Below are 17,466 nucleotides of genomic sequence, written 5' to 3'. Positions count from 1 at the left end.
TTTTCCCTTCTGGGGCCTTGGGGGCTAGCCAGTTTCCTTTCCTGCTATCACTGCCCATTATTCTAGCAAGGACTTACTTCTTTCCTGGCCCTCCTTCCTACCTCTGAAGGAATTGTACAGCTCCATGGAAAGTTCTTATGATGTGGTTGATATTCTAAATCATGTCCCATCCCAACTACATGCAAGCAATAGTGGGAGACAGAGAGCATGGTGGGAGAGGGCCCCTCCTAGGCACCCTCCCTCCCCAACCACTGTCTCCTAGTTTCTTTTCTTACTTTACTCTTCCCATAATTGCTCCCTGTGTAATTGTAATCAAGCACAATCCATTTATATTTCAGGACTGTACGGACTAAATGAAGTTCTTAAATAGTCCATCAAAGGAGGACCAGGCACCTAAGAGGAGTGGCTCCCCTCAGGAGGGGTGAGGGGCTAGGGTGGGAAGAAAGGCTATCTGTCAGAGCACCAAGGGAGTGTGGTGTGGTCGCTCGCTCTCTTTGTGGTCCCTTTGTGGTGTGGTCCCTTTGCAGTCCCATGGCTCTCCCTATCCCAAATGGAGGCAGTAGGACAAAGAGGGGCCAGGCCTGGGCAGAGGGGGGCAGAATCTACTGTTACCTCTGCAGTAGTTATTCCCACACCCTCCCCACCCCTCTCTTCTCATCTTGCTAACAGAACCTGACTCTTGTCTATCAGGCAGCAACATGCCCAGGAAAGTGGGCCCCTCACTCCAGTCCCTGGCAACAAATCATTATTGCTCAGCCACACAAATGTATTCTTCTCTGCTAGTGGAAGAACCAGGAGTGGGCAGAGACATAAGGGGAGGCCTTTTGGGGCGTTCCAAGGAAGACTTTCTTCCCTGACAGAGCATTATGGAGAGAAGACCATTTTCTATTCTTTCCTTTCTTCTTGCTCAGAGTGCTGCTTTGTGGGACGGGGCTTCCTGCCATAGCAGCCATCAAATACCATGAGGAAAAAGGTCAAGGGAATCACAGTTGCAGGCCTAAACCCCAACATCAATGAGTCAGCTACTACAAAAAATGCTAAAACCACCTGCCTCCAGCCTGCTTGTTAAGGAAATAATGAAAGGCCCTATGGTTTAAACCACTTAGGTGTTCAGCTACTTATAGCTAAAAGCACTCCTCACTGATACAAGTTGTAAGAAGGAAAGTGGAGGTCCAGACTACCATCACTGGTGACAATGAGAGAAGAAGAGATTCCCTTGGCTTTGGAGTGGAGACAGGAGCTGAGAGTCAAATGAAATTAAATCAGACTAAACACTGGTACTTCAAAATATGACCAGAAACACAAATCAGGAGTCTCCAAAATCTCTGAGGAAAAGGATGATTTTATCTTCTTAACACTCTGACATTATGGGGCAAGAAGGGAATCTGAGAATGTGATCATACCTATTATCCCCACAGGCAATCAAGTCAGGCTCTGTGATCATCCGTGATGGATACCCAGCTGGGTATCGTCAACTAGCCAAAGGCTCTCTACGGTCACCAACAGGACAACATGCTGCACTTCTCCCCGCACCCTGGGCTGACTAATCATAGGGGAGCATTTCCCACCTTCTTAGTTTTGCTAATTACTGTAATATTTACAATATAAAGACTCCTCTTTGAGATGATCCTGGTTTCATTATTTTTATGCATGGACTGGTACTTTTTAGGGGAGGAAAAAAAGTAATTTAGTAATTCAGAGGAGGAGAAGAAAAAGATTCCGTTTGTTTTTTAAGATTCTAACAATGGTGATCAGTAAATACTCCTCCACAGCCAATCTATAAACATTTTGCTTTCCTAGGACACAGATATAAACACTCACCAAAGGGCCCTGCAATCCTGAGGCCAGCTAAAGGATTAAAGGGAGTCAGTGCTGCCCCCAGGGCTCTAATCCACACTGGGATTGGTCTGTCTTGATCAGCAAGGTCCGGTCGCTCAGGAAAACCCCAAGGCTCCACTAAAATGAGATGATTAACCCTGTTGGAGGAAGAACAAATATAATTTCAATTTGGCAAACTCAACCTAGGACTCTAAAGAATTAACACGATTTATAAAGCAAAGGTAGAAAAGAAACACCTTCCAAAACCTTCACATTAAAGAGAAGACGAATGGCTGACCAGTTACATCATGTTCTTATTACATGTAAACTTTCAGATATGGTAGGATTTGAGAGGTGTATTGTAGGAAGAGAGCTGCCTTTTTCATATACGTAAATATGGATAATAAAGGGCATGTGGAAGGGCACATAATTGTGTGGCTACTCTTGAGGAATGGTATTTGTTGTTGAAGCTACCTTCTGGTGGATGATACAGGTCACTGATCACTCAGAAAAGCCCAATGGTTCCATGCAGTGCAAGGCTGACACTGCAGAAATGACTGAAGATTAATATTACACTCATAAAATAGCTTCAAACACCAACAACAGTTATCTCCTATGAACCAATCATTCTAAAAATGAAATTAGCACATTAGGTAAGTTCAAAAGGACTTTCAAATGAACTTTCCACAAACACAGAGATAATGTAATAATGTGGGTAGAAATTTCCCCTGGTTTGAGATTCTATTTGGTGAACATGAGCACATCTACCCTACCCACAATATCACGATATACTGATCATACGGATTCTGTTCCTAACCCTTTCCTAATTTTCTTCTTTATTGACCAAAGAACATTTTCAGCCAAATCTCATATAAAATTGTTTTGTATCATTAATAGTTTAAATTTTTCCATCTTATGAAAACCTCTTCCTGCTAAGGGAAAACCAAAACTAACAGCAATACTTCCACGTGCCTGCATCATGGTATTATATGTCATAAAAATCCTAAATAAAGCATAAAGGCCGCATGGCACAAATGATATTTAACTATAACCAGAAGAGCAAACAAATGCCAGCAGGAACTTCCCAAGGATGAATGGACAATGATTCTAACATCTCTCTCTTAAGTCATAACTGAAACTAGAACATGGACACAGATGGCTATTATTCTCAATATAAATTGTTTTATTATTTTTGCCACCACAGACAAGGATGAGTTAGTAATGAGTCCTTTGCTTTGACTGCATTTTCTCAAACAGGAAGCTTTAGAGCACAGACCCAGTGCACAGATCTCCAAGGGCCCTTGGAGAATACTCAGCCCAATCTTTCATCTCACAGATGAGAAGGAAGCTGCGATGCACTACGTGACCTGCTCCAAGACATGGAGAAGTAGGGCTAAAACCCCTGTTTCCTGACTCCAGTATACTAACCGATGCCAACAAGCCACTGGGTAGAAGGCTCTAAGAACAGACCAAGCAACGTAAGATAACATATCAGTAAAGGTAAAGCTTACCTTTTATCAACTCTAGGCCAGCCTATACTCTTTCAGAGCATCTGCAGAATGTAAGTACCAATCTGTGTGGAGATTGGTACTTTATCACGTGATAAATGAGATTTCCACATACCTAGAGTGCCTGCACTCTTAAAAGTTTTAGGAGACTATTTTCTAATGTGTATGGGAAGGGGGAATGGAAGGGAGTTTATTTTTTAATGGCAGAGACTAATTGATATGGACTTCCCCCTAAATTCCTCTTATTACAGTCCACAGTGAGATTTGAAGGAGGGGGAGGGGAAGGGAGGAGAAGGCATGCCAGAGGTATGGGTGGAATTAATGAAACAGTCACCCAGTTGAAAGCAGCAGAGATTCCCATTAGGAAACAGCTAGTATTATTCACTATTCACTTAGCTCCTAAAGAGAAAAACGAACTCTTTATCAAAACATACTTTACCGTTAAAAGATGATTAAATTTTGTTATGAATTTATTTTGGTATCCTGCCGTCTGCTCTCAGCCTTACCTGCTAACCCAAGAAGGGGGAGGACAAAGGAAAACACGAGGGAGGTCAAGTCTTGTCTATCTCTAGCTAAGTGATTGTTTTGTTTTCGCCTTAGTTTTGGCTTGCCTTGTTTAATGCCGATCTCCAAAATAGCGTCCCTAGATAAAAATGCCAGTTTAACAAAATTATGAAAAGTATATATACTAGAGAAGATGACATTTTTTTTTTTTTTAAGGGAATGAACTGACCCAACAATTGTTCGATCTTATGTCTTCAGCCTAGCATGGTGCTTAGCACATAGATGTTAAGTATACATTTGGAGTATTTGTTTTTCCATGTTTCCTTTTGGTCCCTGTCTATAAGAATATACAAATTTTATAAACTATATTCATAGGGGCGCCTCCGGTTAAGTGTCCGACTGGCTCAGGTTATGACCTCAGGGTCCTGGGATCCAGCCCCATATCGGGCTCCTCATTCAGCGGGGAGTCTGCTTGTCCCTCTGCCCCTCCCTCTGCTCATTTTCTCTCTCTCTCAGAAAAACAAAACAAAACAAAACAAAAATACTCATAGAATAAGCTAGGAGTTAGTCCAGTCTGGATTTTTCTGGTCCCCCAGATGACATTAGAACACTGTATTTCTTATATGAATCTTGCAGGTCACTACACATTAGCAGGTAGTAAAATCTACTTAGAGAGTCAGAGTCAGTCTGCTGTCTTTTTAATTGTATAATTTGGAATAGAAAAATATGTAACAAGCCTGAGTATCATTGCATGAAACTTTTATTTCAGATACACACATATATAATTCTTACTGAGGGGTTACAGAAAAAGTTTGAAAACAATTTTTTAAAAGCTCTGCAAAATTGTCTAAACTGGAGTTATGTGTCCTCTGCATCACTACATGTAAAAGGCCTCAGAAAATAACTGTTGCTTATTTTTGGTTGTAAGACTCATTTAAAAAGATAGACCATGCAAAGCACTTAGGTTATGGCTATCGAATAATAAATATCCAGTAAATGTTAGCTAGTTATAGTAGCAAAACTAGGAAGACTATTAGAGAAGACTTTTTTCAGGGAGCACAGGAAGACTCACATGGCGGGGGCGGGGGGGCTGGAATCATGTGAGCAGTGAGTAATTTAACTTTTATTCTTCGGGAAAGCCTGAGCACAGGTTCTGGCTCACAGGTTATTATAATGTTGCACCAGACCAAGTTCCCAGGCTATCCTCTCACCAACTCTTCTAGTGAAAAGATTATCTCCTCATGTGATAGAAGTTATTTGGCTTTAATGTATATCTAAACTATTCCAGTAATCTAGACCCAATCCTCTAATATTCCATAGAGGAGAGCATGACAGGATTGTTAGTTCATATCCAGGAGTAAGGAATGGGTCTGGCCAGACAGCACACTGCAGTCATCCTATCAGACATCTTTGTCAGGAATCAAGAGACTGATTCAAACTACAGGAAAAACAAAGAACTGGCAGAGCAGGAACAAGAGAACAGCCCATCAGTTTGAAAACATTTAAAGAGGCATTCTTCTTCAGGTTAGTCATCAGAGCAGGTCTTGAATTTGAAGATGGTGAGCAGATTATAGGCTAAAGGACAAAGCAGTGGATAACATCTGCTCCAACAAGTTGGGATAGCTGAGTCTAAACGCTAACAAGGCTATATTATATAAACCTGACTTTCATGAGCTTTAAAGTCAGCCACCAGGCAGAAACAATACAACAAGAACACTCAAACCCAGAACCAATACTCACAGGAGAATCTAAAGGACACATTTCCAGAACAAGGAAAGGAACAAGGAAAAGGAACAGGAAGAATTCTAGTCAGTGTACAAGCAAGCATTTTCAAAATGAAGTTAGCCCCAGTTATTTCCCATTGGCTCCAAGCCTCTGAGGGAAGAATGCAGCAGGCCCAGAGAACAACAAACTAAAGATCTCCAACTTCCAGCAGAGCAGCCTTTCTCAAGAGAGGTGGACAGGAAATGCTCAGCCCACCTCTGTACAGTCAGGAGAAAGAGAAAGGCAAGGCTGCAAGGTTGGATGATCTGAAAGTCATTTAGCGCAGAAGTAAAGACCAGTTGCAACCTCTTCTATCTATTCTCTTTGCTAAACACTTTCTAAGTTAATAAAAGTTTCTATAGTCTCCTTTTCCTTAGTTTATAACACAGTGCTTATGGTGTCCTGAACAGTAGGGGCCAGAAGGAAGGAAAATTAACAGCAAAAGTGAGTGCACAGACTAAAAAAAGGAGTTAGCATGTTTGGCTATTACTGCTGGCTTACTCTACTCTCTCCCCGTGCCTACCTTAAGAGGATCAGACATGGCCTAATGAAGAAGGTTTAGCAGAATGGCAGCCACAACACCTCACACCACAAGTGGCCCTACTGTTTGTGACATAGCACATTAATTTATAAGTGAAACTACGAGGCATGTCTAATTATTACACATCATGGTAAGAGAACTGAGATGAATGAAGGTCATTTGGGGGGATGGAACATGGGAGTTGGGCTGGGGCCCAACTACAAACCGGTTCATAATTTCTCTGCTCACCAGCCACATTGCCTTTCCTGAATGGCCCAGGTGTCCACCTAGCAATTTCTGTCCCCACTGCGTAGAATGCTCTCCTGCTACTCTCCTTTGAGACTCAACCTCAGCTTACATTGCACTTATTTAGGATAGCACACTGGGCCAGGTTCTCATCGAGAGTTCTCACAGACCTGCCCACTGCCCTTTGCAACCCTCAGCAGCTCCTGTTCCTCAGGTGGTTAAGTTGTGTCTCTTCCCCAGCTCACCTTAAGCCTTCTAAACACATACAGTCACTCGACATTCTTTAAACACACCAACCTGCTGGAACGTAATGTTAGAGAATTTCAGTCATCACCAATATTTCAATGGAGGAATCATCTAGGTGCTTTTACATAAAGCATCACAACTGCTGAATGCTTGCTTAGTTTACAATCAGTATCAAGAATTGGAAAGATATGTGACCACCGCCACAAGTTAGACCATAAAACAACTTCTATGGACAGAGGCACTTCACTGCTCATAGAGATGAAGCACTCAGGCTGACATAATGTACCAAAAAATTAGAAAGAAAATGGACTGGGTTTTATCCGTTCTCTAGCAAAAGAATGCTTCCTAAACAAGAACATTAAACTAGTAAACTAGGCACTTTCATTCTTTTCCTCAAACTGTCCTATAAAAATACACAAGGAAAAGGGGCACCTGGGTGGCTTAGTCGGTTAAGCCTCCAACTCTTGACTTTGGCTCAGGTCATGATCTCAGGGTCGTGAGATCAAGCCCCGTATTAGGCTCCACACTTAGCAGGGAGTGTGCTTGGGATTCTCTCTCCCTCTCCCTTTGCCCCTCCCCTCAACTCCCGTGCACTCTAGCACTTTCTCTCTCTAATAAATCTTAAAAAAAAATAAACAAGGAATAAATGAATGGGACTGCCCATAAAAGATGAACATGGAAATAGCTTTGGACTAAGACAAGTAAAAAAGTGTTGTCTTTGTGTTTTTTTCCTGCATGCATAGAAACAGAAAGTGAGGAGAATTAAAGAATTAAGGGGAAACTGTTTTACTTCAGAAAGAAAAAAAAGGAAAGACTGTGTTTGTTATACCTGAAGAGGCAAAGGAAAAAGTAACTCTCTCAAAGTCCATTAGGAGAAAAAAAAAAAGACAAGGAAAAAGGCACAGTGAGTGACAGAAATTAAATGAATCTCATTTGATCCCTATCAGACCATTTCTTCCCTCTTCTCATCCCCCTCCCTGCAAAATCTTTCGGAAAAGCCAAGATTTATTTTAATCTCATTACAGCATAATAAAAACGGTCCCAGTGGGGAAGACTATGCACGTGTACAGGCAGGAATTATATGGGAAATGTCTGTACCTCTCTCTCAATTTTGTTGTAAACCTAAAACTGCTCTTAAAAAAAAATAAAAATCTTTTTAAAAAAGCTGGATCGAGTGAGCTAGGTAAGAGACATTTAGAGTACGTAGCTCCATCCTCAGTTAACACTGTTAAAAGATAAACTAGGCATACTGAAAAATTTTAAGTTTATTTGAGCAAAAATCGATTTGAATGTGGCAGTGCCAAACCTGAGTGGTCAGGTGTGCTCCGCCAAGAGAGGCTGAGTAAAGACCTGTACAGAGTAGGTGTGTAAGCAAAGAAAGGAAATTATCTGATTGGCTTAAAGCCCAGCTGGCTATTTGTGATTGATTATTCTTAGGTTTTAATTTCATAACCTTGAGGTACTTACCAGCTTAGATTTTGGTTTGCTTATGTAGGCCCCCAGAGCATTAGAGCCACCTCAGTCTGATGGCTTCCTTGTTTCACTCATTTAACACTGGGCACCTACTATGTGCCAACCACAGTGGTCTGACGGAATTTCATTCAGTATTTGGGATATCTGAAAATCCAAAGAACCTCACTATTTTGAAATTAACTTGTATTTAATAACTTGTAAGTTATGCAGTGAAGAATACAGGCTTCAATATCCAAACATGGTCTACATAGTTCTACTCAAAAATCAGCCAATTTAAACGTGTTAATTATTTCAAGTGTTCTCACATTCATTTATTACAAATACTTAGTGATTCGTGGTCCTGACCCAGTAGTTCAGTTTTATTTCTACATTAGACACAAGCATTCAAAAACCATTTTCTAAAATGCAGTCAGTCCAATGCAGGGATCACTGGCTTTGTTTAAGATACATGTTTTGCCCACCATGTCATTCAAACTATGTTGCTATTCTCTTTCATAAATGGTTTTAAAGTGCTCATTCTCTTCTGAATCACTGATTTCCTCAGAGCACTTCATAGTGGCAAATGAAAATCTCACCAAATGACCTAAATAATAGATAGCTATGAAGGGTCAGGATTCTAAGACTTAGGGGTTTCACGGCCAGTCTACCCTACATAGTCCCGTATCACGTTGCCAAGGAATAAATACCGCAAGGCAGACATAATAAACTCCTGATAAGAAACAAAGGAAGTCCACCTACCCCAACAGCCCTGTTGTCTTATACCAGAAAAGTATCCATTTCCTATCTTACTTTCCACTGAGAGTAGAACACAATAAAAGACAGTAAACCCTAAAAGCCAACTACAAAAAGAAAATTTGGATTTCTTTTGAAAGCAAGGGTCTGCCAACTGACAGGACTACATCATCTACCACACACAGGACTACGAACTCTCCAGAAAAACCAAGTGTTAATGCTGAAGTTGACATACAGAATCTACAGAGGAAAAGTCAGCTGTTCGAGGGGAAGAAAACCTTGAGTACACAGCGCTGCTGCTCTACACTTCAAACCCTGTGTCGACAGCACTCCTGGAGTTCCACAATGGGGCAGCTTCACAGGTACATGCATGCCGTCGGAGAATAACCATCATCCCATGTCTCATTCACAGACCTTAATGTCAAAGGTGTTTGCAATTTGGGATTTAAAAATTAGTCCAATGGAAAAATACACTGACAACATAAAAATGTTGTTGTTTCTTTCCAAAGGCTAAGCAAAAGAAAAAAAAAAAGAGCTTTTCTTCTATTTTCTTAGCACTCAAATGTGACCTCTGCTCAGAGGTGAAACAAATAATAGGATATAGTATGAGAAAATAAGGTAAAGATAGGAGTAGATGCTAAAAGATTCTGAAGCAAAATTCTGAAGTCATTAATTCAATTACTCTGAAAAATAATTTTGTAACCATAAAGGTAGGGCACAGTACAATAAAAACCCTGTCAGATACACTTCGCAGATGTATTTTCTGTACCTTACAAGTGAAAAAAACTAAAGCTTCAAGGTTGAAGGATTTGCTTTAAGCCAAAAGATAGCACTGGCACCCAGGACTTCTAATTACTCACCTTTCGGTTCATATTATGGCTTATTATAACCTGGAAAAAGGTTAGGAAAAGACTGTTCGATCCACAGGTCTAATGATAACAATAATAATAAACAATACCACCGAAACAGTTCTTACTTGTGGCTTAAATTACAGACATTCTAACTTTGGCAAAGAGAAAGTCCTTTCTCAAGCCTTCTACCAATGTGTAGCATGTGTAACAGGAAAACCCTGACATCTTTATTTCAGCTACTAAATCGGCGTTGGTTGTGGCTATTTGGTGTCCTTTAAGAGAATCTGTCGTGTAAGGCTCAGACACCAACAACCACCAAGGACAGGAGCTAGAGACTGGCACTTGGGTGCCTCCCTTCTGTCAGCATCACTTACCGTGATGGGTACTTCAGCGAATAAGCAGCAGCCAAGAACCCACCCAAGTTGTGTCCAAGCAAGATGACTTTGTCCAATCCTAGGGCACATCTCCACTCTTCAATAGATTCCACAAACTGATTCTCCACTTCTTCTGCATCACTGTCAAACCTGGGCCTACTACTTCGTCCAAAGCCCAACAGGTCAAAAGCATAGACAGGTCTATCGGTGCAAAGATCTCCAAAATTCAGTGCCCAGAGTCCAAGACCTCCTCCAAAACCATGGAGGAGGACAAGTGGAGTCTTATTTGAAATATTAGGAGAGAACTTCAGTGTCCATATTTTATTTCCATTAGATATACGAACAGGTTCTTTTTTGTATGTGCAGGGGACACCTAATGAAAACATAAAAAAGAAATTCTGCTTAGCTTCACTACTTATGAGAAGGGGAGTATTCTCAGAGCAATCAGAAATTAATAATCTAGAAACTATCCGGTATCCATTCATATGATTTTTGCCTTCATTAGGGCATTCCTAAAAAAAGCACACATCTTATTGAAGCAGTTTATTCTCAATTACCATCTAAGTGGGAAGTTCTATCTCAGCTAAATCTCAAGTACCTGTGGACAAGGTCTTTGGCAAGTCATGTTAACTCTTTGGACTTCTTTTCACATCTATCAAATGAGAGTTTTACACTCTTAGAACTAGAGAGGAACTCAGTGCTCACTGGACCCATTATTTGAATGTCTCTAACTCTGCAGACAATAACAAAAGAATACCTTGAATTTGTCTAACACTTGAGGATTAATCATTGAAGAATGAAGTCAGCCTCAAAAGAAACATTTTTCCCTAAAAACCACAAATTTAGTGAAGGACTAGCAGTACCTGCACTGAACACATAACTGAAATCTTAAGTCACTTCAAAGTTTAGTAGAAAAGAGGTGACAGGGTATGGCAGGAAGTCCTGGCATGATGTGCCAGGTAATGTGGGTTCAAGTCCAACAATCTCCCTAGAAAATACAAATAATCACAATTTTGTAGATAAAAACTTTTACTTGCCTTCAATGTTGTGGGACTCAATACTTTAAATCTCCCCCAAGTTGACTAAAGATGAAACCAATTTGAACTTCCTTTCATTAAATTATCAACTGAATATAGACACTTTATATATACCACTTAATTTGTGCATATTCATCTGCAGAAGACAAATGCTGGAGAACTGGGAGTTTCTGCCCTTTAACCAAAGAAATAATCTTGAGTTTTGTACCACATAGTAGCAGCAAAGAGGAAACCCAGCATTCATTCAGAATATTAACAGAGCCCAAGCCTCCAAATGGGGGGAAATGATACCAGTTTAGAAAAGATGATCCAGCATTAGAACCAAACCAAACCATGTCAGCATTTTGAACACAGATGTCTGCATATTTCCATAGAAACCATCTGTAACCTCTATTAGATAGCTCACCCTACTGCATTACAAGTCACTTGCTTTCCCATCTGATACTAAATCAAGGGCTATTTGCATTCCTATTTGCATCCCTGGAATCTAGCGGTAGGGAATCAGTATGTTTGTTAAATGCATAAATTGAGCATCTAGCACCCTTTTGTATCTCCTGACATGATTTTTTTTTATTTTAGTAAACCACAATGTCAACTTTCCCAGTTTTGTAGGAACAAGATTACCCAAGTAAGTATACAGACTGAGTAGAAATTTATTTTCATGCTAAAAATTCATGTAAGATAGCTAACTGTCCCTTCCTATGGATATATTCAGTTACAGTTACTTACTCCTGAATCATTCAAATGCACAAACAAGAAAATTCATTTGTGGTAGAGAGACTGAAAAGCAGGCATGGGCAAACATCTGCACATGCATTCACAATAATCATGTATGTGAACTACTCCTCTGAATCCACTCCTAAATTGTATCAGCAGAACAAAACTACACAATAAGCACCGTTGCTTAAAAGTATACCCAAGGATACCCGGACTGCCCTGACAGTACAAGTTTGGGTAAATTTCAGTGCTCATAAGAAATTAAAAAAAAAAAAAGGTTTCCACACCACTAAAATGCATAATTAAAGAATCCTAAGAAACTAGAATCAGAGGGAACTCTAAGGATCATTCTACTCCTTCATTTCACAGATAATAAATGGGAAACTGAGAAAGTGACTAACCCAAGATCCTGACATCACCTGATTGCAGATCTGAGCCTGGACCAGGTTACCTTGTTCTAGTCCAGTACGCACTCCACTACACAAGGCTACCGCTTCTGGAACACCTAGAGCCTATTACCAGATTGTAGTCAAGGGCCTTGGCGAGTCCCTGAGACCCTTTCAAGAGATCTATGAGGTCAAAACTATTTTCATAACAAAACTAAGACACCTTTTCACTCTCATTCTTTGATGGGTATGCAGCAGAGTTTTCCAGAGACCACATAGATGTGATTACCAACAGCGTGAATGCAGAAGCAGATATGAGAATCCAGCTATCTTATATTAAGCCAGACATTAAAAAGATTTGCAAACAATGCTACTTTTCTCACTACGTTTTTGTTTGGAAAGTAGTTATTTTTAGAAACTTGTTCTTTATTTTAACCTATAATGGGTTCCTATTACTTTTAAATGAATAATTTAACATACTTTAAATAATTCAGTTTTAATTTCTAATTGGTAAATACTGATGGCTATAACTGATAAAGCTCCTTAAGGTCCTTACTAATTTAAGAGTATAACAGGGACCCAAGAACAAAGGTTTGAGAACCCCTGCCTCCCAACATTTCTGTACCTGTTGATAACAATGGAAAAGGGAAAAAGCACTTTTGCCAACAAACTAACACACAACAGATGCTTATCTCCAGTTTCTGGGCAATATGATCTATTTTAGCAAACAGCTCAGTTAACTTACAAAAAGAAAACCTTACATTTTAAAATTTTCTCTTCAGCTTCTTTAAGGTGTGATGTAGATGTAGGGCACCACGTGGGAAGCCAGCCAGTTAGCCATCCTGACCTGGAGCATCAAAAAGAAAATACAAAGAGGTAAGTTAATGCTCTTCTCAACTCCCAACTGTTACATTCGAAGAAACGCAGAATAGGAAACTTACTGTCTATGTGATGGTGAAACTATCCACATGTGGCAGAATCCACCTAATACATACAAAGCATTGTGGTAAAGTACTGGGGAAGAGACATTCAACTTCAGCCTGTGACCCTACAAGTAGATATCAAAATCCATATTTATGGATAGTCAGACTCCAAGTAATCAAGCAGAAATTAAAAATAAGCAGAACAAGAAAAGACAAAAAAGGCGTTCACCCCAACCCACTACAAGACAGCCTCTTACCCTGGTGTTAAGTGCAAAAAAGACAAAGACCATGAGTAGGTTCACTTCAATGGCAGGCTCACAAGCAGGTATAAAATCTTAAGGTTGAGAGAATAGAAATCTTATTAAAATAGGAGATTGTTTTTTTTAAAAAAATCTTCAAATTTCATGGTTCAGAGTGGGAATGCACCCCTATACAAATGCAGAAGGTTGGCCTATGTATACATAACCTGCCTAGAGTGACCTGGTTAACTGTTAGTGAAAATCTCTGGGGTCCAACAAATAGGAGATGAAAACAATGACCCAGGCCTCTGGCAGAAGACAGCTAAAGAAAGAGAACAAGGAACCAAGCCTGAGGCAACCAGCAACGAAAGGTGTGGCAACGCTGGCACAGGCAGGCTTTGCTAGTAGCTAACCAAGAGGGTGAGCACTTAACTCCTGGCCTGGCAGCAGCAGATCACAGGCTTATCCTAACAGTCTGGGCTCACGTGGAGCTTCAGCAGCTAGTTGACAGTTAGCAAGGGCTTAGCACCTGACCAGCAGTATTTAAAGTGAGAGATTTCTGGTGAAACAGAAAATGAGGAGGAAGAAAGATAAACTACTATAGGTTTCAGATGGGAGGTATGGCCCTGAACCAAGGCTTTGGCAACAGGGATGGAGACAAGAAAATGAGGCCAAGGAATATTTAAAAATAAAACAGGCTAAAATATACAAACTTACAACTAGAAGAGGAGTAAGTTCTGGAGATCTAAAGCACAGCATAATGATTATGGTCAATAACACTGTATATATACTTCAAAACTAAGAGACTAGATCTTAAATGTTCTCACCACAAAAAAGAAATGGTAATTATGTGATGTGACAGAGGTGTTAGCTAAATCATAACCATACTGCAGCATAAAAAATGGCATATAAATGTATCACATCAACACAGTTGTATGCCTTAAATTAACTCAATGTTATATGAAAGGAGGGGGTAATCTAATGGAGGAAACAGGTGACCCAGGAACTTTAATACATGATGGAATTGATTCATTCCACAAGTATTTATTGAGCACTTACTATGAGGAACTGTTTTAATCACTTGGGGCATATCAATGATCAAACAGAGGTAAGAGTGATTAGTTCTTCTTGAGGGCATCAGGGAGTTGCTTTTGAACTAGATCTTATAAAATGACTAGGATTATTTCAAAAGGTGGAGTGGTAGTTCAGGCATCCCCAGTGAAGGAAAGGGCATGAGCACATGCACATAAGGATGCATAATGTGTGTTCTGCCATAACAAATGCATTGTTTCCAATGGCTGCTATGACAAATTACCACAAACTTGGTAGCTTAACGAAACAACAGAAGTTTATTCATGGCCCACTCCCAACAGAGGCTTTAGGGGAAAATCCATTCCTCGCCCTCTTCTTCGTTCTGGTGGCTGCTGGTATCCTTTATCTGAGGCAGGATCACTCCAGTTATCTGTGTCCATTACCACATTGCCTTCTGTGCGACTTCTCCTCTTCTGCCTGTTGTAATCTCCCTCTGCCTCTCACTTATAGAATCACTAGTGATTGCATTTAGGGCCCACCCAGATAACCCAGGATCATCTCACAGTTCCTAACTTAATCAGTTAAATTGCAACGCTGCAAAATCTTTGCCATATAAAGTAACACTCACAGGTTCTGAGAACTAGAAAATGGACACATCTTTGGAGACCATTATCTTTGGGGATGACTATCACAAATATGAAGCATGGAGTGTTTTTGCAAGATAAAATATTTAAACATTCAATAAACGGTAGTTGACATTATACTGATGACAACAAAACAATTCACTAAAATTATGTGGCATTAATTAGTAATTCCTAAAATGAGAGTTTAACTATGGTTCAGAAGTACTTCAGAAATAGAAACTGACAAAGAATTGTCATTTTACATCACTCCTTACCTCAAAGGTAAGGCTACTTCTAGTTGACCTTCAATAGGAAACTCAGTCCTGTTCCAACTTTTTGCTAGACATTCTAGTATCATTTTTGTCATTTCTTATTCTCTGTTTTCTAGCCATACAATATTCCCTAGTCTCTTGCTTCCTGGCCCTGAATATCCTTGGAATATGCATCTCCCCTTCTTTTCATGATCCATTATAACTCTCACCAACCTCAGATCAGATTTCATTCCCCCCTCAGCCACATACCCAAATGGGATTAGATCAAGGTGGCAGGATAGCACCCAATTCTCAAGCTCTATTCTCTTCCTTCTCAAGCCATGTTACAACATTCTTATTTATTCACCAATATCCTCACTCAACTGTATGATCCTTAAAGGTAAGGACTCTGTGTTCGCCAATGCATATTACTATACATGGATGTTATAAATGAAGTTATTGCTTCATCTGAAATGTACTGGCTGCAATGAATTACAAGTGGATCACTTGAGTAATAAGAGAATTTTCTGGGATGATAGTGACATTCTCTATCTTAACAGGTGACTATATTACACAGATGTATGCATATGTCAAAATTCAGCAAATGAGCACTTAAAATTTAAGCATTTCATCATTAATACAATTTTATGCTAAAAAGAAAAAATAAAACAGGCTGGATTTGATAACTGGTTGAATAGAAAGAAGGTGTAATAGAGGACTGCTAGGTTTCTGAATCAGGTACCATTAATAACCACAGAGAACACATGAAGAAGAATAGGTGTGAGTAGAGAAATGTGCTAAGTTTGGAGGGGTGGATCTAGCATCCAGCTTTTTCTAAGCTTTGTAGGTTCATCCTACATTCTCCTGCCCTATAGAATTTCTCTGAGCATTATATGTAACAGCCGCTCAATAAATGTTTTGCAGAATGATTAAGTCACTCACAATACAGGGTATTCTCAATCCAAGTTATTCCCATTCTGTAGATGTGGAAAGAAAGGTTCAGAAATGTTAAACACCAGGTTCAAAAGTATTAAGGTAGTAAAGAAATGGTACAAGTAGAGATTTAAATTTAATTCCGAGTGACTTCAAAGACCTTTTTTCCTCAGGTGACTACCTTCCTTAAAATGTATGAAGAACTATCATGACCTACAGGATAAAGTTACAGGACAAAGTCACATTCCTTAGGCCTGCATGGAAAAGAAGATATATAATAGCCTGCATTATAACCAGGCTCCACTCTAAATGTTCTCTGTGCTGGTTTCAAATGAACAGGGTAAGAGGATATGACCCCTAGGCATCCCCCACAAATGTTACATATAACTTATCATCCAGGTAAAAACATAATAGAAAACATTATTATTAGTCTATTTGTAATTATATAAAGCTATTTATAAATTATCAAAGAAAAACAATTCAGGGTTTTAAGCAATGAGTTTTTCAATCATTCAACAATTTATCAATTGTTGGGGGAAAAAAACAGTTAACAAGCAGTTAAAAGAATCTCATGATCTTTGGAGCTTAAAATTTAAAAAGTAAACCATTATTAAGCTGAAGCTCTTTTGTCCTTGACCAGGAATGGTGATTAAAGTCTATGTTAGGCGACAAAAATATGAGCTAGTACCAAGAGGAAGTTACTTACAACTCAGTCTCATCAGTTTTCTTAAATAGCCCTCAAATCATAGCACAGTTCTTTGCCAGAGGGAATCAGAGGTCAGCACAAAAAATAAATTAATAAAGTGAAATGAACTATAGTCTACTATTGCTGCAACTGACATCATGTTGAGGCAAAGAAAACACAAATGCAATCTTCGCTTCAGTCTTTAAAAAAATTTACATACTGTACTATGTACAGGTCCTCAAGTTTAAAATGTTATATAATAGCCTGCAATAGGAATTATGCCTACCCCTCACCACAAACCCAATTTGCAAAGGACAGGATGTCTTGTCCACTCATTTTGCCTCCTAGTGATGGGCTGAGCTCAAAGGGAAAAGGCAAAACAATGTTTTTATGTCTGCAAGTCTAGTGCATTACACTAAAAATCAGGGCTCTTCAACCACAAGAGCCACTAACCCTCTTCAGGTTTTCTCAGCAATCTTTTAATCAAAGCAGATAATTGTTTTTAAGTGGAGTTTTTCTGAAGTATATTTAAACTGATAAATCTATATTTAACAAAGCATAGGAAAATATTTTATTTTCACTCAATGGAATTGTAAAGATACCT

General features: G+C 39.5%; 1 protein-coding gene across 2 annotated transcripts in view; it reads right to left on the bottom strand.

Annotated features, from left to right (window-relative positions):
• ABHD5 (abhydrolase domain containing 5, lysophosphatidic acid acyltransferase) overlaps positions 1-17,466 on the bottom strand; it is a 30,689-nt gene that overhangs the window by 5,303 nt on the left and 7,920 nt on the right. The window contains exons 2-5 of one of the 2 annotated variants that reach the window (XM_040637035.1): positions 13,118-13,224; positions 12,938-13,023; positions 10,037-10,409; positions 1,822-1,976 (exon numbers count right to left, since the gene is read on the bottom strand). In XM_040637035.1, coding sequence (XP_040492969.1) covers positions 1,822-1,976; positions 10,037-10,409; positions 12,938-13,023; positions 13,118-13,146 — 643 coding nt within the window. In that variant the 5' untranslated portion in view covers positions 13,147-13,224. The remainder of the gene's footprint in view (positions 1-1,821; positions 1,977-10,036; positions 10,410-12,937; positions 13,024-13,117; positions 13,225-17,466) is intronic. The other variant, XM_040637034.1, reaches the window with a different exon arrangement.

Source organism: Ursus maritimus, unplaced genomic scaffold (genome assembly GCF_017311325.1).
Source record: "Ursus maritimus isolate PB19 unplaced genomic scaffold, ASM1731132v1 scaffold_20, whole genome shotgun sequence".
In the NCBI taxonomy this organism is placed as follows: domain Eukaryota; kingdom Metazoa; phylum Chordata; class Mammalia; order Carnivora; family Ursidae; genus Ursus; species Ursus maritimus.
This window is presented reverse-complemented; position numbering and strand designations above follow the sequence as displayed.